The sequence below is a fragment of the Dromaius novaehollandiae genome, chromosome 3 (genome assembly GCF_036370855.1).
Source record: "Dromaius novaehollandiae isolate bDroNov1 chromosome 3, bDroNov1.hap1, whole genome shotgun sequence".
NCBI lineage: Eukaryota > Metazoa > Chordata > Aves > Casuariiformes > Dromaiidae > Dromaius > Dromaius novaehollandiae.
Genome location: NC_088100.1, coordinates 32,552,083 through 32,577,964, shown reverse-complemented (window position 1 = coordinate 32,577,964; position 25,882 = coordinate 32,552,083). Strand labels below are relative to the sequence as shown.

Genomic DNA, 25,882 nt, shown 5'->3' with positions numbered 1-25,882 from the left:
AGTAAATAAGGTCTTTAATGTTTAGAAGGGCATGGTAACGGGATATGTAACAGGTTGAGAAGTACACAAAAAACCGGACAGCCTTTTTGCTCAGAGTACAGTGCCTGAAAGGTTAGTATGTCAGTTTTGAAGTAGGTTTTCAAGCAGGTCAGAAATTTTGTTGACAGAAAGCTCATTTGGTCTGGGGACACTTATGTATTAGCACTTGTCTTGAATCTTGTCCTCAGTGAATTGTAAAGCTGTGCCCAAATGAGGGAGTATGTCTTGTATCTAAAACCGGTCAATTCTGAAGTTACATGATGTTCAGATATCAAGAACTAGATCGCCTGTCCAAGAAAAGCCCTGTGCCTCTCCCTACAGACAACCTCCCCCCCCAGTAAAATACAAAGCCTATGGTTAATGTCTCTAAACTGCTTGGAGAAGCTTCTGACCTTGGCTTTGATCTATAAGCTTCATGGGGGCGGGGGGAATGATGAATTTTTGTTTGCTTCCTCTGGTGTGCTTGTGTTTTCCTATTGCTAGAAAGGAGCTTACAGGCTCTACATTGGAAAAATGTGCTATACAGAAACTGGAAGATACTTTGAACAATATAGGACTTATAAATAGGAGCAAGTCTCAAAGAAAGATACTGATTTGTCCGTAAACTAAATAGCTTTTGAACTTAACTGATTTTAGGTGTTGCCTAGCTTCTGTGATTTTTTTTTTAAACTGCAGGAATTTTTTGGTTAACCAGGTTTCTGTACTCTCTTGGTGATTTCAGTTTAGTCAAAGAAAGCTGAATGCTGTAGGCTACAAAGAAATTGTGTATTTAACTTCTAGAACTACTTGTCTCTTTAAACTCAATTTATCTAATTCCTGTATCATACATTTTTATTACTATCTAAAGTAGGGAGGTTAAGGTTTTGGAAAGGTAAATGACTTGAAAAAGAAAACCTTGAAAAACCTCAAACAGGTATGTGTTTGGGAAGTCTTAACGCACAGTCTTCTCAGGATCACTGAGACAACAGTAAGTACTGTGGGAACAACGTGGGACATTGGAATCAGCATGGCATGTTTTAGATTTGTTTTGCTCATGAAAAGATTGGTAGAATTGTTTCTTTGTTCTAATCTCTGTGAAAGGGAAAAATAACTGAAATAGCTGCAACATATAGTAGGCTTATCAAATGAAAACGTGGCAGAAAATTTGAGTATGTATCTTGTCTTATTTTAGGCTTATGGTATGTCAGCTTTGCCTCTGAACTTGATTAAGGGAACTACCAGTGCAGCGTATGAACGTTTGGAGAACACTGAAGATATTGAGGAAGTGGAACACCACATATTAAGGATTAAATCAAAGGTTTGGTGATTGCTGCTTGCTTTCTTAATGGATTTTTTTCTTGCTTGACTTACCAGTTCATAGTCATTGCATTGAGTTTTTCTTCCAAACACATGGGAAGGAGGACAAGTTGGAAGTGATTAGGTTGCAATTTTGATTTTAATTATTTGGCAACAAATGCAATAACTTGTGTAGTACAGGTCAGGGTTTCTTTATCAGTCCTCCAGCAATAGTTGTTTGTACTACATCTGGCTCATGACAGTCTTCAAACTATTCCTCCTGTTTGAATAACAGCCTCAAATATTCCTGCTTCCCACATAAGTGACTCTTAACAGTAAGGCAGATTGTGTTGAATGCATAGATATGAAAATCTTAGTTCTGAATCCTAAAGATCCTTAGGATGTTAACACAGCACCATTTGATGTAAATCCATGGGCATTTCTCAGCCCACTGAAATGCAGTGTGTAAAATAAGCAGGACAGTTCCAACAACTGGAAAGCTCAAGTTGAAGGGGGATTGTTTTTTTCCTCCTATATCTACAGGCTGCTAGGGAGGGCTTCCCCATGCTACTTTCCAACCAACTAATAATGGTTTGACTAGTATTATCAAAGCTTGGGGTGGGGGTGACTACCAAGTGTATTTTCTTTCATCTTGGCAGTCCAGGCATGCAGTTCTGTGCCCAGCAGTGACAGCAGAACCCCAGCAGTGCTGAACCAGTTCTAGCAGTCTGTCTGATTCTCTTGATACTAGATTACTTTCACATGGTAGCAGTACCTTCAATGTTCTAGAAATCCTGTTGGGTTGTGAAATCTATAGTAGTATGCTTGGTTTTAAATTCAAAAGCTTTAGTTTTGTGCAGAGTATGACTGCAGGAGATGCATCTTTATTGCTGAAACCAGCAATATTAAAGAAATGAGAACTACCTGAAAAATAGTATTACTTGTTGCAGAAAACTTTATTGTGTTGCATTCTGAGCTTGTGAACTACTTGTCTTGTTTTCAAGTGTAGGTATACACTGTGACAAGTAGGATCAAAGAGTACAAAGACTTTCTAGTAAGTTATATATTTTAATGTGACCATTTATACAAACCAGTTTTCCTTAGTTTATGGATTATGGTCAGAACACTGCCCCAGTGTTCAATTAAAACTAACAGTTCTTCAAAAATGCATTTTCATGAATACATGGTGAAAGTGTTACTGAAGTTACTTTAACAATAAAAGCCTGCAGAATTGCAAATGTATGCCAATTAGTCTAATAAAAAGATTCAATATGTAGTCTAGTTTTCTCTTGCTAGTATGCTTGATAGACTTGCTTCATTAGTCTTAAACATAATTGGAAGTGAGTGGAAGCCTGGACTGTGGGATTATTTTAAAGGAGTTTCAAGTCACTTTCAAGTGCTGAACAGGACATGGGAAAGATGTGTTCTTATTCCTAGAACTACATAGTGATCTCAAGTTGTTATGTGTATCTAGAATGTGATCTTGCTAACTTAGCAACTCTTTGGGAAATTTCATCTAAAGCAAGACTTGTTTTAATAACTTTCCCTAGATATGCAGTGTTTCACTAATTACAAGAAGGTTTCTTTTAAAATAAGAAAACAGTGAATAGAGAACTAAAACTTCACTTTTCAAGGTAGTGGTGGTTGTACTAAAAGAATGTTCCTTGTTGAAGGATCAATTAGTTATACAGTAGTATTGGTGTTAGAAGTGCTTGGATCAGTTACCTGATGCCTCTTTCACTAATTTTACTTAGTGTGCAGTGGAGATACAGGAACATGAGGTTGCTGTACAAAAGACTATCTCAGAGTGTGCTCAGTATTCTCAGGCTTGGAAGTGAGGTATATTCTTAAACATAATCATCAGTCTTGATTCTTATCTGGTACACTCAGCTGATTCTTGATACAATGGTGCCTTTTGTTTGGATTTTTAAGGTTAGTTTTTGGAGCAGTAAGATGTCTTGTTCTGGCAAACGAGAAATGTTGCTGGGTGTCTGAAGGAGTAGTAGAGTGCTGGAAGGAAAATACCAAGCTAAACATACTGGCTTAGTCATGGAATTCTGGTTGGAAGGGACCTCTGGAGTTCATCAGGTTTCCCCCCCCCCCCCCCCCCCCCCCGTAAAAAGCAAGGCCCACTTTCAAGTTGGATCAGCATATTCAGCTTGTGTCTGGGCACTTTAAATATCTCCAACTATGGAGACTCCTGAAACTAGTCTGTTTTGACCACCCTCATTGGGAATCTTGTTACCACCTAATAGGGATTTCCCTTGTTGCAACTTGTGAGTGACTTTTGCACCTTGTTCTTTTGCTGTGCATAGAAACAGTGTGAATCATTAAACAACAAACTTAGAGCTGTTGTAACTTGCTAAACCAGATGGTAAATCTGTTCTTGTTTCTATTCAGTTGTCTTAATCTCATGCATGATATTTTGATCGCCAGTGCAGGGATGGTCGGCCTCTGTCATCAAGGGATAGACGAGCTGTACAGCAACTTGAAGAAAGACTAAGGACACTTCGAAGGAGAGAGAGACATCTGGAATTTATTGAGAAAAGTTGGTGGACAAAGTTCTGTGAAGCTATCCGACCTCTAAAGGTAAGAACTTTTGACTTTTCTTGAGACTTAAATTGCATACAGCTCCCAGGTTTCTTCTTCCCTTAAATGATAAGCCAAGTTTATCATATTAACATGCTGGATCTTAGCTGTTTTATTCTTTGCTTACACCAGTGACAGCCCTATAGTAAGTTCAGCTATTTGAGCTCTTAGATAAGCTTTTACTTTTTCTAAGATGTGACTGTAAGATTGAAGAGGTTAACACTTACTGTCATTAGGTTATACAGTGAAGTGTCTGTCTTCCCGAACTTTCAAGATTTGGCATATTTTAGAAGACCATTACTTTAAACATAGCTTGCACTTTCTAAAGCTTGGGGGGGAAGGGACTATAAGCAGTATCTTAATGTTATTCCTAGTGTTAATGATGAGTACCTGTAGAAACAGGCTAAGAATCAAGTTGAACAAAGACCTTCAATGTGATATTCTTGGTAGAATTATTGTTCTGTGATACCTCAGGGCAAATATCCTTAACTCTTCATTCCAGTAGTTTGGGCACTTCTCTTGATTCAAAATAACTTGTGGACTTTCTCTTCACACCAACCTTCTTGAAAATTTTAGAAATGCACTGGCCAAATCTAGTGTCTGTCAGACTTTATTAATACTGTTTTGTTCTCATAAGATAGTTTATAACATGACCAGCTACTTACAGATTATCAGTTATGGTGAGGATGCTATTCCAGCATATCTTGCAGTCTAAATGTTTATTCTTTGGATAACTGTGACAGTTGTTCTTGGGTCAAAGCAATTTCCATTTCTAGACTTAAAGGAAGCTCCTGGTACATCATTCTTCTTGGTAGGGTCTCAGAATGGTGTTGTGCTGTGAGGCATGTTACAAAACTTGTCTTTACTCTGAATTTGCCTAAAGCTATCCTATGAAGGTAATAGTGTCCATTTAATTAATATCATTTCAACTCTTGCAAGGCTGTTTTACTGTTGCTTTAGTATATTTCATTTGTGTCTATGCACAAATACAACTTGTCAATGGCTCAAATAGTGGCCTTTGTAAAGAAGTAAATCTATTTTGTGGTCATATGTTTCTGATCACTGTAAAAGTAGAGAAAATCTTAGAGCTTTGCTGATTGCTTTTGTAACACCTTCAATTCCAGTCTTTAATGTTTAGTCTTAAAAATATTTTGAGTGCAGCTGTCTAAGAATGTGGCCCTTACTACAAATGTTCTTGTAATCTGAGAGACTGCTAGATATGGAAAGCACTTTGTTTTGTTTGGGATAGTCAGGTTTATAGGAGTTGTAAATTCTTGCTGGGACTTAAAGGACAATAGCAGCATGTTCAGAAATAACACTTGTTTTCTTAGTGTTAGTGTCTAAATTCAGACTTCTGTGATCATTGTCCTTCCATCTCAATTTGTATGGTCTCCTCTTAGTCTTGCTTTTTAAGTATTTTGTTTTAGTTAAGTCTATTAGTGTGCAAATTTTTTTCACCCAAGGCCAGAAGGTAATCTTACTTTTCAGGGAAAAATATTTCTTTGGAGTAAAGTAAACTTTGAGAATGTTTCCACTTTACTCAAAGCTACATTGAACTTGAAGCTATTTCTTTTTTCAATTTAGTCAAAACCAGGGGAACAGGAAGATACCCAGAGATGAGTAACATAGCATGGGGTTGTCAAGACATGTCAAACTAACCTGATTTCTTTCTACATAGAATAACCTTTTCTGTAGATTAAACTGTCTACTGCTTCTGCTTTTTTTGGTATGGCCTTTCACTTTCATCTGAACCTTCAGCAGCAAGAGAAATGGTGTTTACTGTAGAACAGGTATAGAAGCTGTTCAGGAAAACTCCAGAGTAGGTAGAAGTTATGCTTACTTTTCTCAATAGTAGGAAGCTTTGAGTATAGCATTAGGTTTTCATGGGCTGCTTCAAGACAGATGTGAACCAATTGAAGAGATGCCTAATGTAAGTAGTAAAGTGATAGGTTTTGAAGATGGGACCTGTGAGAACAGAGGAAACCAACTTGAGTGGCTTAGCTTAAGCAGGGACTTAAAAGTATCAGCATCAGTCCAAGTACATGAAAGGTGCTGCAAGAGGAGAACTTAGTGTTCCCTTGATAAGTGGCACACTTCCCCTCTAGTGAGGGGGAGATTGATTCTCCCCTATCTAATCTTGAGGATCATGAGGATTTGGTATTGAGTCTTCAATCTCTCCAGCTGTTGCTGAAGGCCTTCAGAGAAGTATAGTACAGTTAATGCTGTCTTCAGTGTGGAGGGCTAGGTTATTCCTCAAACCCTTTCTGTCCCTTTTTCCTGGGACTCTGGTTTTTCTCACTTCTGGGGAGAGCTGAAAGAGGGAAGCTGTAAGCAATTGTTGTGCAAGGCTTTACTAGAAGTAGCTGTGCTGGCAGAGTGTTAGTGCAGATTGTAGGTGCTGACAGTTGTCTGCCAGTTTAGCTGTGTTGAAAGCATTGTGGTTAAATTGACAGAGGCTTTTTTCCTGCCACCATAGCTGCATCTACACTGGGGAGGTTGGCAGCATAACAGGTGTGAATATTTCATGTTCTAAGTTTGTGTAGTGATAACTGTAGAGCTTGTTATATAAAGCAAAACACCTAGTCAATAACAATCTCTAACCTATGTTTCCTAAGTTACAAGCTGAAAAATGTAAAATACCATACAACAGTATGATTCTTATTTGCAAGGAATCCAACTTTGATTCTTGGTCAATGTAAAACTGTTCAGTAGTGTTGCTTTTGTGACATCAGTTTTCTTTACTCTGTTAATGGGTCATGCCTGCTCCTTTAAGTTCTCATGTTGCTTTGGGGTTGGTTCAGAGGCATGGGATAGCTATCCAAAGTTGATTCAGGTTTTATAGTTGCTCCACAAGCCCCTCTGTGAGGAAGGCAAGTATTCTTTTTTTGGAGAGGCAAGTATTAATACTTTAAAATGAGCTAAATGAGTATTAGAAATACCACCTAAGTTTGTGCATCATCTGGTCATACCTGCTCAAAATGAATTAAGTCCTAAATATCATGATTATTTTAGTAATACTTTAGAACTATCTGTAGCTGAAACAAGTTAGCTTGACTGACTCTTGGGAGCAGGGGTAGGAGGTGGAAAGCTCTCTGAATACCTCAGATGCAATTCAGCATTCTGATATGACCTAGCATATGGCATGCCACTTCCCTTTTTAGTGTTGAATTGCTTATTTTGACACTTGTTTTAGCTTTTTACTTAGCTGTATCTTTTTAATCTTTGTCTTATATTTGAACACATGAGCTTTCTTGGGGAAAATTACTTCTTACTGTCCTCTCCTTCAACCTTATCTACTAGTGTAGAGGCTTTCTAATACTAAGATGCCAAAGGAGCTCATCTGAGGCAGCAGCATAAGCTGTGGTAGTAGGTGGCGTTATTTCTGCTGATTCTTTTTATAAAGACTTCAGTCTTGCATAAAAATGGTTCACTGACAGTTATGCATGTATACTAACTTACACAGCAGACTGGATCAGAAGACCCAAGCAGACAGTTATACTGTATCATATTGTTTGAGAGCAAGGTGGTAGCTGTGCAACCCCTTCCATAGCATGTGTACAAGTATAGGTGGGATGGTCAGACAGATGTTCTGATCTGTAGCTGGGAGATGCAAGGAAGTAGTCCGATGTAGCAGTCTTAAGTGTGTGTTTGAGAGGCAACAGCGTAGCTTGAGTTGGGATGGTGTTGCAGTTGCTCTTGAAAGGTAAAGGTGAGGAAGTATTAGGATGTTAAGGGCCTAGAGAGCAAGAAACAAGGTTGTCTTGAATTGGAAGTCAGACCTCTTAATACAGATCAAAGGCTGCCTTCATTTTTCGGAATGACCTTACTGAATTCCCCTGTATGCTGTCTGGCAGAAACAGAAGCTTTGTTTTCACCTATTCTAGTACTAAGTTTCAGTATCAGTTGATAGTCCTCTTCCTCAGACTGAGAAGTCTTGTTTGGTTAAGCACTGTTCCTTGCAATGAAATTAAACGTACTAATGCTTTCAGGGACTTGAATTCCTTTTCATTCCTTTTTTGAAACTGTAGATAAGATTTTATTTTGGTCTCAACTTCACAAGCATTTTCAGTTACATTCTAGTATCTTTATTTCAGATTGTGTGGGGAGTATTCTTTATCATTGTGGCGCTACTCTTCACTGTGTCTCTCTTCTTGTCAAAGTATGTATATTTCAACATTTTTCTAAACTGCTTAAATTATGTAGCTTCTATTCTAATATCAAAATCAGTTATGTATATACAGGGGTTGTTTGCTTCAAGAGTCAGCACACTTTCCTATGCTATGTTTCTGTAATGTTGCATTTCTTGTTGTAATAGCATATCGTGAAGCTGAACAAAATTTGCTAAAACAGATTGGGAGAAAAAGGACTTGGTTCAGCTTGATTAACTGTGTACTGCTGAAAACTGTTCTAATTCAGCAGAGAAATTAAGCATATACTTTAAAGAAGCTTAATCTAGACCATAAAAATTTTCACTGAGTCTAAATATATGTAGGTACTCATTGGGCTGATGCTCAGATTCATGCAATGAATGACATGTATAATGTATGATGTGCATTATTTAGTAAAGATTGTTTCATGGAGTTGAAAGCAATATAGACAACTGGAAATCTGGTGGATTTTAGTGAAGATTGACACTTAACCTGAGATCTCAATTTTCGCACTTATTTTTGAGACTGAGCAAACAACCTGTATGGACAAACTAGGGAAAAACTAAAATACCAAGAAGGTGTAGAAGTCAATGTTTTTATAGGACAAGTGCAGTTAGGTGTGATAAAACAAAGTGCATGTCTCCTGTAAATAAGTGAAAGCTCTGTCTCTGGGCTTAGTTTGGTGCTGCCTGAATGAGCTGGCCTTTTAATCAAATTGAAGGCAATGCTTTGGGGGGACCATGGTACTTAACCAGTTTTTTTTTAATTACTGCAGTTTGGACAAGGCTCTGCATTCAGCTGGCTTTGATTCTGGGTTTATAATCTTAGGAACTAATCTGACCAATCCATTGAATATGCTTTTACCTGTTCTTCAAACAGTAAGTAAACAGCTGGTGATGTACATATGTCAGATGCACCTCTGTTTTTGGTAAGCTACCAAAAGACAAACTGCACTTAAAGTAATTCAGTAAAAGAAAACTGCATGTTCTGTAAAAGAAAGATGGTTTCTTTAATATCCTCTGATAACTAAAATAAGTTAATGTAAAAAAAATCTTGGGTGGATGGGAATCAGTTGCTGGAGGAAGTTAATACTTGATGCAACAATTTTCAGCTGGTAAGAACTTATGGTAAGGAAAAGTGACACCAGCTCTGGCTGTGCTCAGACTAAAAGGGAATGCTTTTTTGCCTGTACACTAAAGTTTGAGGAGTTGTTGATAGTTCCCCCCAGTGTAATAAATACATTCTTTGCTTTTAATATTTATTATACTTTGAAAGATATAACATAACTATACAGAGTATAATATTTATTACATCTTTAAAACAATAGATAGGATCAAGTGATTCAGAACAAGCCCTACATAAGAACAAACCCATTATTAACTTGAGTAGGGCTGGAAGGCAACAAAGCCACATGAATTTGGCAATCAGTCAAGAGTGAGCTAACTAAGATAAGCCTTAATATAAGCCAGTGCTCTTCTCTTCCCCCTGTTGAGCTGTCTCCATGTACATTAGTTTAGTAGGATGTATTGCTCATCTCAAGGCTTCTAAACTATTAAACACTTCATTTTGTAGCATACTGGGGAAAGAGGTGTTTAACACATCTCAGGCTCTTGCATACAAAGTTGTTAATTTTTATATTAGCAAGTATGTCCGGAAATAGTCAAAAATACAATGTCTCTCTAGTCCTAAAATGATTATATCATTGTGGATTTCATGTTAAAACCACTCAGAATGGTATTAAGAATTTTTAGGCCTGAAATTTGTAACACCTCATTCAAAATTAAGGCAGGCTTTAAGTTAGGAAAAGCATTCAATTGTTTTTCCAAACTAATTGTATTGGCTCAATTTGCAGCTAACTGTACAAAAATGTCTGAAATGAAAGGTCTTTTACTACCTCAAATGTTATCAGTAGAAGGTACTTAGCTTCATTTAGGTGAAGAGCTTGTTTTCTAATTTGAACACTTTATCCCTTTTTCCACTGACTGTATGCTTGTTGTTTTTTAGGTTTTTCCACTTGATTATATTCTTATTACAACTATTGTCATGTACTTTATCTTCACTTCAATGGCAGGGATTCGAAATATGGGTATATGGTTCTTCTGGATAAGGGTAAATATCACTTAGCGAGTATTATATATAAGCTGAATTCTTAAGATGTTTAAAAATTAGTGACTTGAATATATTTGATATGGTGCTGCTACTTTACTGCTTCACAAACACTGGGTTGTTGCAAACAAGCATTTAATCTGTATGCTGTAATGAGTGTTAGTATTTTACTACTTCCACTGTTCTTAAAGCTGCTCTCTTGTGAAACTGAAGTTAAAACCTATTGTTTTAGTGTGGTTAAACACTGTCAACTGACTCCTTTTCCAAGTGTTAAATCATGTGGCACTTGGCTTCTGACTTTTCTAAGCAGCAGTATCTGCTTCTGATGTATACTGGAAGCATTTTAATGAATTTGATCAAAATTAGTCTGAAATGTGCACACAATGTTGGACTTCCTTTTTAGGTAGGAAGCAAGCATATCTATCTAGATAACTCATACCATCACTGTATTTCCTATCTAAATACAATATCAAAATTATTTGACATCAAATAATATTACTGTATTTGAAATATTTGTATTCGACAGTGGCATTCATGCCTATGATGCTTGGTTCAATATCTTCTTACTTCTGCTCATTTTCCCTTTACTGCTGTCACTCAACTGGTGATGTCCCAACGTTGTGAGGAGTGACTCTGTTTTGGCAATGAGGCCTTTTTTTAAAAAAAGCTGAATGTGGACTGTGCACTTCCACCTCAGCTGATGTTTCTCCCTAGTGTAATAGTGAGCGTTTCAGGATTACAGAGGAGTAGTGGTATCTAAAGGTAACAGCAGGGGATTATATTGTTCCCTGTGGGATAGGGTGGAAAAGATGCCACCACATGATGCACAAGTTTCTTAGTGCCTGGGAATACTATATCAATTACCACTTCTGCTTCTAAGTCTGATTAGGGGGCTAGGGATAGATGGCAACTTGCATAGACTGAAAGACAATATTATGCTTGACAAATCAAGGCACAGTTTGTGATACCAGTGATAGGCGACATCACTTAAATCTTGCTGTTAACCACTTTCAGGAAGCCTGCTGATTTACAAATATTCTTGGTCATTGATACAAACAACTCATTTCAGTTAAATAGCTGTGCTCTAATGTATGAGTGAACATGGCTGAAGACTACTTTGACTCATTGGAATTGAGTTGCCAGAGGACAACTCACCTTTAAATCTATTGACAGAAGTGGGAGGCTGTTATTCCTTGGATTAAAGAGGAATTATAACTGTCTTTGGCAGAAACTAGAATTTTCATCATGTTAATATTTGTTTTCTTGTTTTAGCTTTATAAAATTAGACGAGGAAAAACTCGACCTCAAGCACTCTTATTTCTCTGTATGATACTTCTGTTGATAGTTCTTCATACAAGCTACATGATCTACAGTCTTGCCCCTCAGTATGTAATGTATGGAAGCCAAAAATACCTGGTACAGGTGAGACTTGACATGTTTTTAATTTGAAAAGTAACTTGGCCTTTTGATTTTTAAAAATGTATTAACTGCTTACAGTAACTTTTAAAACCAGGCCCAAAAGTCAGGGTTTTGAAGACTTGTTGGCCATCTTTTCAGCTATTGGTAGGTCTTCTGGTACTGTGTAAGCCAGAAATTGGCTGTATTGTATCCAATGCAGCTTTTAATTCATGGATCATCTTTAGACAGTGTAAAAACTTTAGCTATTGCTTGTCTCATTTTGACAGCTGCTAGCCTCTTAGATTTTATACTTGTACTAGCCACTTATGTTGCTGAATGATTGCAGTGAGAGTTAAGTTTTTTGTGGAAGTCTATCTACAGACCAGAAGGAACATGTTGCTGCTCTTGTTCTGCTATACCAGGTAAAGAGATCAGCTTAATGGTTGGAACAAAGTTAAGTATCTACTGATTAATACTGCTCCAAACCCTTTGGACTGCATCTAATTTCAGTAAATTTGTTCCGGTTCTTGCTATTCTTTAAAAATCTTTTACGGAATTAACCAGTTAACATTTGTCTTTGCTGCTTTTGTTCATTATTGCACTTCTAAGTTTCTTTAGTCTCTTTTGTGCCTGAAGACTTTAAGTTCTTATATTTCATCTTAATGAGTGAAGGCCTGTGTACTTATGGGAAAAACCACTGAATGATACATGACCAAGAACACCTTCAGGGTTTTGTAGACAGCTGTTTACATAAGTCCAGCATCCCAGAGCAGTAGATGTTAGATCTGATCTTTTAAATGTAGACTACTAGCGATCATGAACTAGTTATTCATATTCAGGCATAATGACATCTAGATCTCTTGGTGTGTTGTTGGGCTTAAGTTTCACAAAAGACAAAACAATTGAGCTAAACTGGCTGGAGTTTGAACAGGACTATGAATAATTGGGTAGTGTTTGAGCATTTGGAATACTTTTGTTAGACTTCCAAAAGACTGAACTCTGTGGAGAAGAATACGCTGTTTTTTCAAAACCTTTATTAGCTGAAAATATGTAATAGAATGCATAAATCATCACTATAAATTCTTTTAATTAGCATAGTTACAGAAGTTAAGAAAAAAATACAAGGAATTGAAGTTTTAGTGTTAAACATTCTAGAGAAATAGAACTCGATCAGCTTGATTAATGTGCTGAGTGGATATAGTAGAATTGTCACTGCAGAAAGTGAAGCATTCAGTAAATGCTACTTTTCTGCTCTCACTGCATCCAAATCGCTTCTGGTAACAGGAGATTGGTCATCCTCATGTAAAATTCAAGCACAATAATGGGACTACTAAAGGGAATTTGAATATTTGATATTTAAACTGATCAAAATGCATTAAACCTCATATGCTAGGTATTATACAATATAAGCATGCTTAGACATCTCTAAACTGTTTGGCTCAAATTGTCAGAATTGGGGTAGTAGCAGCAAAAAGCCTGAAAAATCAGCTTAGGAAAATGGTTATATGCTTGTATGGTAAATGTGCATAGAACTGTTACGGTGACGCACTGTACTAAGTCATAGTAGTACAATGTGTACTAAAACATGTAGATATACCTGAATTAGTTATGAGCTCAAGTCACTGAATGTTTCTGGTTACAATAGAGCCTTTGTGGAAGGATGAGAAGAGTTTCACTAAATCCTATAAAGTTTGGTTCTCTGAACCATTCAGTGACCTGAGGAAATTATCATTAATGATAAAGTTTGCGGATGACCAAGACTTAGAGGAAAAACAAATAGATGTCTGCTAACAGTTTGATTTGCTTTTTGAATAAAACAGTATTTCAGTAAAATCAAATGTGTGCATGGCAGGGGTAGAGGATCAGAAGTTTAACATGCAGAGTGGTTATTTGTTACATAGACAGGATGTGAACACAGGCATACAATTTGTAATGAAAAGGTCAAGAATGGAGCACAGCAACAGGGGGGCTCTTGTCCAGGTGCTTTGATTGCTACTGGAATAAAACACTTGTCAGCACTGCAGGAAGGATGAGCAGGAATGGTTGATGGGAGAGCTGCAAATTTTCATTTAAAGGATTAAAAATGTTATGGTGAAGACTGCAGTCTTGGATCTCTAGCTTCTTATGTCACATTTCAGAGCTGTGTTTAAACTGCATAAAATAACAGTTAAAATAGCATGAAGCATAACGTATGTACTGGTAAAATACATGCAGATTTTTCTCTGACATACTGGGTAAACATGAGGTTTTGAGGCAACACCCTCTTAAAGCATCTTTCAGAACTTAGTCTTACTCCAGGAAAAAAAGTACTTGCTATCTTGACTACTGGATGTGAATTTCTTCTGTTTTGAAGTGTGGAGAGATGGTGGTTGGAATGAAGAATGATGGATTTTTCTGTGGATGTTTGAGATTAAGAGGTTCTTAAGAGTTAAGAATCACAGATCCTACAGAACTGAGAAGCTAGGAATATACACAAAGTGGGCAATAGACAGATGTTTTGTGCATATGGCATGCTTCCTGCTGATGGAAGTGTGTGCATTGACGTTTGCTTGGATAGTTTAGCTCTTAGCTGCTCATACACACTGCTGTCACTTTCATCAGCTCATCTAAAACCACTAGGAATCAACAGTGTATAGACCTTAGCAATATTCCAAGCTATAGTTTAGTGGGGCTGACAAACAGGGATATCAGAATCTGGTGGTATGCAAAGATGAGAGATAAAGAGCATTTCCTCCTTTTCTTTGCGCCACAAAAATTCCAGACTTTGCAACCCATCAAATTAATTTACCACCAGTATCAATGCTGTGCATTAGGTTAGAAGCTTATGACTGAATCTTGAACTGTCTCCTTTGGAGAAGTTACTCCTGATGAAACCTTTTTAACTCTGAGATACTCTTAGCCTTTCCTGATAAGTGAATATGTTTATAAAAGGGGCTCTTCTGAGGCAATCCATTAGCTACATCAGGACTGTTAGCTTTATTTAGTTCTTTGACTATAGGGGGTATTGCAAGCACATCTATTTCCAGTTAATCAAGAATATCTTCAATTATAATTTCTGTAGGAAACTTGAGAGGTTCTCTTGGATATAGTGCCTCTACCAATTGAGGTGCTATATGGGGTTTTGGTGAACCTGCAAAAGTCATGAAACACTGAGGAACTTTTGGTTTCACCTCTTAAGGCAGCCTTTTTAATATCTGTGAAACAGCCATAAGTCTTTTTTTATAGCCTTTAACAAATGTGAAGAGTTCTGCCCACATCCAAAACTTTTCAGGCTTGTGGCCAGAGCTGTTTCTGTTAGACTTAGTACTAAGTGTAGTTGCTGTTTCTGTTTAACTAGGTCAGATATTTGTGTGGAAGAAGGACTGCTGTTAGGTGATGCTTGACCCAAAGGGCCAGTATGGCTTGACTGGCCTAGAGAAGAATACAAGGCCAGCACTTGCTGCTGGTGGCCATGATAACTTTCCCCAGTTGGGAGCCAAAGCAATGGCACAGTCATTTTCTTTCCACAGCCTTTAACTAGGTACCTTAGTGGAACAGAGGTGAGGTACAGGATACCAGGTGTCTCATTGTCATCAGCAGGAATCCAAAACTATCCCTTTGAGAGAGGGCCAAGTGCACAAACACCTTCATATGTTCTTGTTCATAAACATATGGGAATAAACTATGTAAACTGGGGAGGCTGCAACCTAACCTTGTATATCATAGGCTGCTGTTTCCTTCAGAGCCCAAATGTGCTTCCAAGAGCTGACATGTACTGAATCACTATGTTTTTGCTCTTAGGATTCCCTAAGGGCTAGTGGAAGGCAGCTTTCAGCTTTGGACTGGATGTGACTAACAAACACTGAATTTTGTTACACTGAGTATTTATGCAAAACAGCTGAGACTCAAGTGCCCTGCTACCTCATGACCACTAAATGACTTTAGGGAATAGTTCTGTAGCCACCTCTCTGCTGTCACTTTTGCATCTCCTCTACTTCTGATTGTTGATGTGCCCTGCAGAGTTTCAGCTTGAGTTCCATGCTGTGGCTTCCCTGCTGTTTGTGCTCTTGCTGACTTCTCTATGGGAAAGTTGGGGTATTGTCCTAGGGCCTAAATTCCTTGTCCAAGTCAGACAAGGAGTTGAAACAAGTCTCCTATCCTCTACAACTCCAATGGTTTGAAGAGCTAAAGAGCAACACAGGTTGAAACACTTCAAAGACTCCTGCTAGGACAGAAAAAGCAAGAACATTTCTGCTAACAGGTTGACCATTCTGGTGGGGAAAGCTTTGAAGTAGGAATGATGGGAGAGGGAGGTGGCCTGCAGTCAAGTGGGCTGGAAAGAACAGAGTGCTGGGAGATTAGATAAGACTTAAAACAGGGCAAAGGGGGGGGGGCCCTCAAATGATTATGTGAGTAAGAGCTGGGAGGACAGCATTATGGAGTAAGCACTCATACTTTTTCTGGGAAATCACAACTGGATGCCTTTCAAGTTTCTATACACAGATATGACATGAAGAACAAACAAGGAACTGGAGGTCTGTGTGCAGTTGTAGGGCTGTGATCTCATTGGGATCCTGGATGTGGTGGGATAACTCATATGGCTGGAGGGCTGCCATGGATAGATAAAAGCTCAATAGGAAGGATAGGTCAGGATGAAGAGGGGGAGTTGCCCCTTGTGAGAGTAGCAGGTGTTTGTGGAACTTTATCTAAGGAAAGATTATGAGCCAGCTAAAATCTCATGGTCTAGGATTAGAGGGCAGACCAACATGGCTGATGTTGTGGGTGTCTGCTCCAGATGGCCTGACCAGGCAGTAGATGAGGCCTTCAGGTGACTGAAAAGCCTTACGTTTACAGGCCCTAGCTGTCATGTGGGACTTGAACTACCCAAATATCTGCTGAAAGGGCAACACAGTAATTCACAAGCAATCCAGGAGGTTTTTGGAGTATGTTAATGACAACTGCCTGATGCATGTGATCAGTAAACTGAGAAGGGGAGATACTCTGCTGGAACTCATCCTTAAAACAACAAAGAATTGGTTGGGGGGGAGGACTGGGGAGGGGGGTGGCCAGCCTTGGCTGCAGTGACCATGAGATGGAGCTCAGTGCCATGAGAGGAGGGAAGGCATAGCAGGATCATAACCCTGGACTTCAGACTTTGGCCTGTTTAAGGATCATCTTGGAAGAATCCCATGGGGGTATGATTCTGGAGAGGAGAGCAGTCTAGGACAGCAGGGTTTGTTTTGTTTCATCACTTCAAGGATCACCTTCTCCACGCTTGAGGAAAGCTCCATCCTAATGAGAAGGAAAATGAGTAAAGGCATCAGGAGGCCTGCACTGGATGAACAGGGAGCTACTGATAGAACTTGGATATAAAAAGGAAGCATGCAGGATGTACAAGCAGGGGCGGGTGATCCAGGAGGAATATAGAGGTGTTCTCCAAGCATGCAGGGTTAGTGTAGGGAAAACCAAATCCCATCTGGACTTGAAATGGGTGAGGGAAGTGAAGAGCAATGATGCAGGCTTCTACAGGCATATTGGTAGCAAAAGGGAGATGGAGAAGTATGGGCCTGCTGCTGAGTGGATCAGGGAACCTGGTGACAAGGGGCACAAAAAGCTAAAGTATGATGGCTGCCTCTGCCTTGGTCTGTCTTGATAAGATAAGATTCAGGAATCCTGGGCCCCGATAGCAAGTCTGGATCAATAAAGACTTAGAGGAAGAGCAACAGGTTATGGGACACTTAAACTGGACATACACAATTTGGACCTGATGGGATGTGCCTATGAGTACTGAGAGAGCTGGCTGATGCAAGGCAACTTTCAACCTTTGAAAGGTCATGGGGAGGTTCCTGAGGACTGTAAGAATGCAAATGTCACTCCTTATCTCCAAGAGGAACAAAGATCCAGAGAGCTTACAGGCTGGTCAGCCTTACCTTGCTCCCTGGTAAGGTCATGGAGAAAATTCTTCTGCAAGCCATTTTGGAATATATGAAGCACAAGATGATTGAGGGGAGTCAGCATGGATTTATAAGGGGAAGAGAAATCATGCCTGGCCATCTGGATGGCTTTCTATGATGAGGTGACTGACTTGGTTGAGAGAGCAGTGGATATTTATCTTGACATTAGCAAGGTTTTGAACATTTTCTCCTGTAATGTCACTTATAGACAGGCTGAAGTATGAACTAAAAGTGGACAGTAAGGTGGACTGGAAAGTGGCTGACCTGCTGGGTTGTAATTAGCAACGCAATGTCAAGCTGGAGGCCAGTCACTAGTGGTGTATTCCAGGGGTTGATACTGGGGTCAATACTGTTTAAGATCATCCTTGATGATCTGGATGATGAGACTGAGTTTGCAGACAGTAAGAGGAGTTTGCTGGGATTGCTACACTAGGTGATTGTGCTACCATTCAGGGGGTAATTTAATTCTCAGTGCTGGAGAAATGAGCTGACAGGAACCTCATGAAGCTCAAAGGCAAGTACCAAGTCCTGCCCCTGACAAGGAAGAAGTTGGATTCAGTGTCATTATGCAAGCCTAATGTGTGGTATCTTCATCATAAAGATGAATTCCAAATTCTTAGGTGAAGTTAAGACATAGTTTTGGAAACAAAGTTTATCTTGAGTGAATTTTGAAAAATGAAAGCTATGGATTTTTTTAGATGAATGCTTATTTAGGAATTTTCATGTTACATCACTCTTAAATGATGTGTACAACTACATGTATACTGTTCAAGAACAATCTTAGCCATCTGCATATTGTAAGAGGTTTTTTGCAGCTTTGTTTTATAAAACAATTTATTGGAAGATGTTTTGGGAACCATCACTGTGTATAGAAGAACGCTGCTTGTAGACTAGTGTATTAATCACATTTATTTATGAAGCAGAGTAATAAGACAATTGATGGCCAGTGGAGGAATGTGACAACATTTGTATCGAAAGACTGTGATGCAGATGCACCTGAAGGTAAGATGCATTTTTTTTCTTATTTTTTGTCATTTTATAATATTGTTATATGTGCATGCTTTGCTATAGTAAGCTGCTCAATATTGTGGTGGTTTGAGGCATTTGCTTTAGTCTAATGTAAAGCTTTGTGGCTACTTTCAGAAAACAAATGTTACCTTGCGGTTTACTAAATTTTTTAATAACTGTTTTTAGGAGAAACTAAGTAATCAGTTTGAGAAATCTTCCATTTGCTTTAATGTGTATCTAGAAATCTTCCATTTGCTTTAATGTGTATCTAGAAGCCCTTAAAAAGAAAACAAAAACCCTAGACTTTTCCAGTGAATAGTTTGATATCTGAAATGTCACTTTAGTGCATGTCTGCCATACAAATGTGCAGAGAAGTATTCTACTAAATTGTGTAACATGGTAACAAATGCAGAATTTCTTTCTTTATAATTGCACTGAAGTTCAAATCTTGTAAGATGTGAATGTAAATTGCTCCACAAGCACCATTACCGTTGGAACTTGACCTTTGGACGCTTCTCTTCTGTAATCCTCTTGTCAATTTTGATTACTTCTCAGTTTTGAGATCCAGTATAATGCTTCCTCACTGCAGTATTATTACCCATCTCTGTCCAGATACCAGGTCAGAAGACATGGAATAACTAGGAGCTGTTTGAGTAGTGATTAGCAAGCAGAAGGATAATATTGGAGCTTTCCCTGATGTTCTGTCTATGCAGGCCTCTTAGGAGACTGGTAGCACTAATTTTGTCATCTTTATTCCTCTGTGAAAGTTGGCTGAAACTGGGAATGTGTTCAAAAGCTGTTTATATGCTGGGCAAGAGGAAGGGCAGAGACTACCTTTGGAAAAACAAATTCAGCATGATTGCATTAGCTTGTTTTTAGTGAAACCAGGGACAAACCATCTGAATTACACATGGTGTTGCAATGCTGATGCTGCAGCTTGAGGTCACCATCAATTTTATTTATCTCTTTGGTCTTTTATTTAAGAAATTGATTTCTGGAAAAGATTTATGGCCTTCAAAATGGTCCAGACTTTTTCAGGCTGAAGCTCTGAATTGTTTTCAGTCTGGAAAACTTTCAGTTTTTTTCCATGAAGAGGAGCTGCTCTATGTATGCATGATATGTTTATAAAAAGGCTTGACAGTGTTCAGTAATTGATAGAGGAGAGACAAATAGCTGTCCTGTATCCTCATCAGTGTCACTGATAACTGTTTAGAACTCTATATTGACTATATTTTAAAAAAAATTGTAGCAGTTCCCCATTTTTCTTCCCATTTGTGGGTGGTATTGGGAAAGATGATGTGGGTGCAAGGCAGGGCCACTGCCCTGACCCCAGGCAGGGATGGATACACAAATGTGATGCTCACAGGGATCTTTAGAAGGTGTCTATTACCTCTGTGTCTATGTGGGGTTTCCCCAGTGTTATCCTGATCGAGGCAATAAGAAGACGGGAGAATCTCTGGCACTGCTGCACGTCAGTTCATGGCAAGGAATGTGGGGAGGGGGAACTAACAGGTTTTCATGCAACAGGCGCAATTCTGCAATAAGCAGAATTCTCATGATCATGAAACGGTTGTGTGGTATTATAGCTGCTAAAACATGTTAAGCTAGGGGTTGTAACAGATAAGATGTGCAGGACAGTTTACACTGTTTGTTTTTCCTCCTGGGACAGTCTGGCTAGTTCCCATTGCCTATCTCCTTGACATTCTTCTGCATTACTCATACAGATGGTATGTAAATTTAAACAACTTTCATTTTTTTAATACTAGCAGTGATATCTGAATAATTATTTCTTTGTAGCCAGTGTAAACTGTCCATTTTTTAGGCTGTGGTCTGTTTTCTTCAGGGTTTACCCCCTTTGCATTTAAACTTGCCTTCAAATTTGTTATGTGGATGTATTGATTTTATTTCTAATGGTGGCTCAAAATCTCTTAAGGGTGTCTTCCCTGTCTCTCCCCCACACCAGACTTTGGATGAATAATTCATCCAGCTTTCTACTTTTGATGCCTATTTTAAAGGACTTTATGTAGTCTGAATTATTTTTGATCTTTTGACATAAAAGTAATAGTTCAGTTCATATTCAAGCTGCCATATTTTTGTGACTAAAAAATACTGCATCTTCTGTGGCAGAGTTTGCAACAACAAAATCTAGTCATCTTAAATCACTTTCAGCAGGCTGTACAGGTCTTCTGGTGTTTCTGTAAACAGCTTTGCAGCTTAGCTAATATTTGCTGGAACTGGAATATACACAGTGGTATTGATAAGGTTGTTAGTCTTTTCTTTTTTGGGGACGGGGAGGAAGGAAATCTAAATAGTCTGACTTCCTGAGGCTTTGCTGCTTAATTGTAGGAAGTGGGATTAGACTGAGAAATAGATTTCCTAAATTCTACTAGTGCTTGATGCTGTTTCTTGAGGACTTTGAATATTTTCCTTAATGTATCTTTTTCTAGTTTGCTTTGAGCAATGAAAAATCTGGCTGCTTAAAGCAGTCTTCTGCTGCATGGTACACAAGAATTTGCCTGTGGAAATGATGGCTTTGGTTTGCCATCGTTAACATGCATCATTACATGGGAGATGAGTCATGTTCTTTATCTCATAGGAAAGAGGTGGAGAAGTTATTGATATGTTGTCTGGTGCTTGCATAGTGTAAGTAGAAGATAGATGGCCCTTTGTAAAAGGTGAATGTTAATGTGATCAAAAGGCTATTGTGGAGTTCTGTTAACTGCAGTTGTAGTCAGGGTCATTACAGTATTTCATAAATGGAAGAGAAGTTTCTTTGGAATACCTCAAATTTTAATTTTTTTCCTGAAAACACTTAATTCATTGTTTGATCCAGTCAGCTGAATGGGTTATGTTAGAAAGCTCAAATGTAGTACCGGCCATTTTTAATAATTATAATAGAAAGTAATGAAAATACTGATTGTGGATTCTGATTTTCTCTGCTTTATGGTCAGCTAGAAGATATTAGGAGTAAAAAGTTCAATTGAAAATTCTATTGTTAAAGTAGAAATTAGGTTATTAAATATTCTTTTTTTTTAAGGATATTAGACAATGCTGAAACAGGTGCCCCTAACTAAGTTAAACTACAAATGCTTGGACAACCTTTTTTGCTGAGCCTTTGGTGCTGAGTTTTTTATTTAAAAAAACCTGAACAATAGTGAATGAAAATATTTATCTTCCTTACTTTGTTCTATTAAACTAAATTTGTTTTGCCTGGTCTCTTTTCCTTAAATGTAATATCATGACCTTTTAGTAGATATCCTGATAGACAAGCTTATAAAAGCTTACTCAGTTATATTAAATATTTAGAGCACTACTGTTGTAACTATTTTTTTGAGATGATAAAGACCTGACCTGATCTTTGCTTTAGCAACTGATCTTCTCAGTAACTTTTGTATTGTTGAAACTTTAGCCTTTAATGGGGCATGTTTTATATACATTGTTTCAAACTAGTGTTCTATTTGCTTAAAAAAGTTTACTTTTTTTGAAGAAACATAAGGCAGTTTGTGCCAATAGAGGAGCATCCGGCATTCTTTCAGATTCCAGGATTAGTCATGCTGAACTAGAGATCATTTGTCAAATAAATGAATCTTAGAGATGAGAGCTTCTAAACATGTAACATGATAGAAGTTCAGTACTGAGTGCTTGACCCTGATTAGCCCCATACAGTAGCTGTAAATTGTATGAATGGCTGTGATTCTCTTAAATCTATTTTTTGCAGTTCATTGTTTATGGACACCCACTTGTAGAAACATACCAATCCTATAGCTTTTATTGTCCCCCATGGTAGACAGCTGTGAGCTGCTCTGATTTCTGCCCCTCTTTTCCCCCCAAAGAAAACTTAACTGGAGAGATAAGGCAGCACTTACTAAATACTCTGAACTGTTAATTGCTTTACTGCTCAACTCCATTTACAACCCTATATCTATATCCTCTTCTTGGATGAACATCCTGATTATTCTGCTTGTTGGATTTAAGCTCAATAGTGAACTGGAATGCTCTGGTGTCAGTACTTTGGAGCCGAAGCTCCTAATGAAGGTTTGAGAGGTATGTAGCTATTCTTAAAAGGAAGTAATGAACCACAGTATAAGCATCATTTGGCAGGGGGGAGGAGTGGAGGATGCCTGGCATGATCTACAAAATGATCCTTTCAATAATGACAGTTCTAAGATGGTCTTCAAGCATCCTATTTGACCTGTCTGCAAATATGAAAAGGTTTGGTGGATTTTCCTAACTGAGAAATATTAATTATATCACCAATATTGGGAGTACTGTCAATTTACATTTGGAGCTGCTTCTGCTGGTTTAATGAAATCAATCTATTGTGGCACAGACAGCTAATGAATTCATTACATAATATGTTCAGAACAACCATGCAGAAATCTTTGGCAGCATCCTCTTACTACAGCAGGTGATGCTGAATATAGATGTTCCCTGTCCAGCTTCAAGTGAGGCTTGCCCTGTATGAGGAGAGAGGATCTGTTCTTGAAGACTTTCTTCACTGCCTAGTACCTCCTGTCCTGTAGCTAGGTTGGATGGATGTTGTATTGGGCAAATCATATCTGAACTGTAACAGAAAAACATGACTGGACTACAGTCAATTGTATTTTAAATTCTGTGGCTGAAGGATATGGAAGATAGGGAAGGAGGGAAAGTGCTTCCAGGGCATCATTAATGATAATCACTAACTTGTATCTCAGCTATCTTATTTAAGAGAATTTATCATCAGATCTTTTAAGTTTGACTTTTTAACAATAAAAGCTGTAACTTTTTATCCTCCAGAGTAAGGAGTTCCAGCTCTTGACAGTTGCCCTGCCTTTCCAAATGCTTCTTTGAGTGTTAGCTGGCTACAAGTGCTCCTGTGTAGAAATAGGATATAAGGGACTGTGTGGCATGTTAAGCGATCAAGATCAATCTGTTAAAATGTTGTTTTCCTCTTTTTTCTTCAAATCCTTTTCCATGTAGCATGATCTCAGGATGGAAAAAAAATGTATCATTCCTTCAGTCTTACAGGATGGACTTCCTCCTTCTAAAGTGGCCAGCTCATTTAGAAAGGGTATGGCAAAAATGAGGTTAACATCTGAAGGCCAAGTGGTATAATGTAGCTTCAAGAAGTCTGAACTAGTCTAAGCTGAAATTTGTACCAAGTTGATACAGGAAAAGGAGGCATGTAGTTAATAAAAGTGTTTTGATTAGAGTAACAATGATGGTTCTAGTTTATGTTGATTGGCTTTCTGGTATCTTGCACTTGTGTTGATCTCTAGAATATTGCCTTCAAAGTTGATCAGTAGCTAGCCCTTTAAAATAGGAGTTGTTCACTTTAGTTATTTAAAAATATGCATTCTAAACAAGTCTCCTGTGAACTTGTGTACATTCAAATTTTAGTGTTTCAGAAGGCATCCAGTTGCTTATTTGCTGTAAGAGGAGGGCCTTATTTCTCTTTTGAATGAACATGGCTTCAGATTTCAGTCATTGGTTAATGCTGTGGCTTTTCACTATCTAGATGGCCCTTTAGCATTTAGTACTTTCTTCACTTAAAGATATTTCATTACTAAAATCAAGTCGTCCTTTCAACTTGCAAAAAAGATTAAAATGTTTTTTCTAGCCCTTTAATTTTTGCAAATCTTTGCAACCTTTCAGATTCCTCAGCATAAGTAAAATAGCCTTATAGCTGGATACAGTTTTCTGTTGTAATGCTATAGCTGTGCTAGCATGAACTAGGAATCTAAAATTGCAGCACTAGTAGGATCTTTGATGCAGAAGTGGTGAGAACTGCTGAGTCTCATCTGTGTTTAAAGTTCATTCATGTTTGCTTCTCTTTAGGATCTAGTACCCTCTTTCTGCAGCTATGTCTGGCACTTCATGTTCATGCATGTGACTATTTAAATTTGACTGAAAACATGCTTGTGACCTAGATCACTCAATAGGACTACTTGTTGTTTAGCATTCAGATTTTGCTGTGTCTAGTGACTTTGCTATTCAGTATTTCTTTTTGTCTTTCAGTCCTGAGGACCTCACTGGAAGGCTCCTTATACTATGAAGTCCTGTTAGAACTGAGACTTGTAAATTCTTGAACTGTTTAATGTAAACATTCATAGTATGTAACTAAGTTATCTAGTGGTTGTATGACTGTCACAGCAATTCCCATACTGCAAAGTAATTACATAGATATTGGATTTCCAAGCTTGTAACTTTTGTTACAAGATAGTAAAATAAGATCTGTTTGTCTTAAAACTACACTGATTCACATTAGTTAAACTATATTTTCTGGCTTTGTCTAGGATTATACTAGGCTGTTTTTGACTTGCACGTATTGCAATATCCAATACTGGATGCAACTTATCTCTAGCTTAAGCCACTGAAAAGCAGTGGCTTCTATATGATAATTTGTCCCGAATACTGTACTTGAAATTTTTAAGAAGTTGTATGTATGGTAATACTACAACTCTAGAACTTATCAGCACTTTCAGAGAATGTTACTTCCTCTGAAGCCAGCTTTCTCCAATTGAAATGCCTACTGGAATGTGGCTAACTTCATTTAAATCATTTATGGAAACAGATATCACTTGGGAACAGGATGTACTTCTGAACACCTTGGCAGGTTAGTGAATCTTCCTTCCATTTCATTGATAACCAGTCAGATTCCTGATCCCTTATTAGACCCTGCTTTCCAAGCCTCCTGCCTATATAGCTCCTGCTAAATACTTTCCTTTAACAGGGCTTGATTCCAAAGCCAGTGAGCAGCTCTTGTTGAAAAACAGTTTTGGATTAGAGCCAGGTTAATTGACATGGATTTTGCTTGCTTTTTGCAGGTCTCTTCAGTGTATTTTCATTAATGCTTCCAGCTAAACAAAAAAAAAAAGCTGGGATGAAACAGCAGGCACCTTTTTGTGCTTGTTAGACCTATATTTAAAGTTGTCATAGCTGGAAGCTATTGTTTAACATGTGAGTGATTTGGTATTTATCTGAAGCTTCTGTTTTGCACTGTAGTACTTCAAAGTGCTGTAAACTTGAAACACTGGAAGTGTTAAAGCTGTCTCTGTAAATGGGGAGCTGTTGTAGCTACGTACGGTTAGTTGGAAAGTTTTCAGGTCCTTGCTAGGAGTGAATAAACCAATTTCAGTAGTGTGGTTTTCAACAGGCTTTTCAGTCTGAGGAATCGATGGTTGGTTTGTCACAAAGTTAACCATGAGGCTAGTGGTGAAGTTCTATAATATTTGCATCATAAAAGCTGAAAGAGCAACAACTTGAAAGCTTAAGCAATTTCTGGAAAAGTTCACTGAGGGGAAGGACAACTGGTATATGATGTCATGAACTAAACTGTAAAAGCTTTGAAGAGCAGATTGGTTTAGGCAATGAAACTAGAGAAGCAGCAACATAGGGACTGGA

At 38.1% G+C, this 25,882-nt stretch overlaps 1 protein-coding gene across 3 annotated transcripts in view; it reads left to right on the top strand.

Annotated features, from left to right (window-relative positions):
* The window catches only part of LMBRD1 (LMBR1 domain containing 1), an 88,334-nt gene that overhangs the window by 49,356 nt on the left and 13,096 nt on the right, over positions 1-25,882 (top strand). For 2 of the 3 annotated variants that reach the window (XM_026095882.2, XM_026095880.2), the window contains 7 exons: positions 1,211-1,336; positions 3,751-3,903; positions 7,998-8,062; positions 8,827-8,929; positions 10,056-10,160; positions 11,430-11,579; positions 18,409-18,490. In XM_026095882.2, coding sequence (XP_025951667.1) covers positions 1,211-1,336; positions 3,751-3,903; positions 7,998-8,062; positions 8,827-8,929; positions 10,056-10,160; positions 11,430-11,579; positions 18,409-18,490 — 784 coding nt within the window. The remainder of the gene's footprint in view (positions 1-1,210; positions 1,337-3,750; positions 3,904-7,997; positions 8,063-8,826; positions 8,930-10,055; positions 10,161-11,429; positions 11,580-18,408; positions 18,491-25,882) is intronic. The other variant, XM_026095881.2, reaches the window with a different exon arrangement.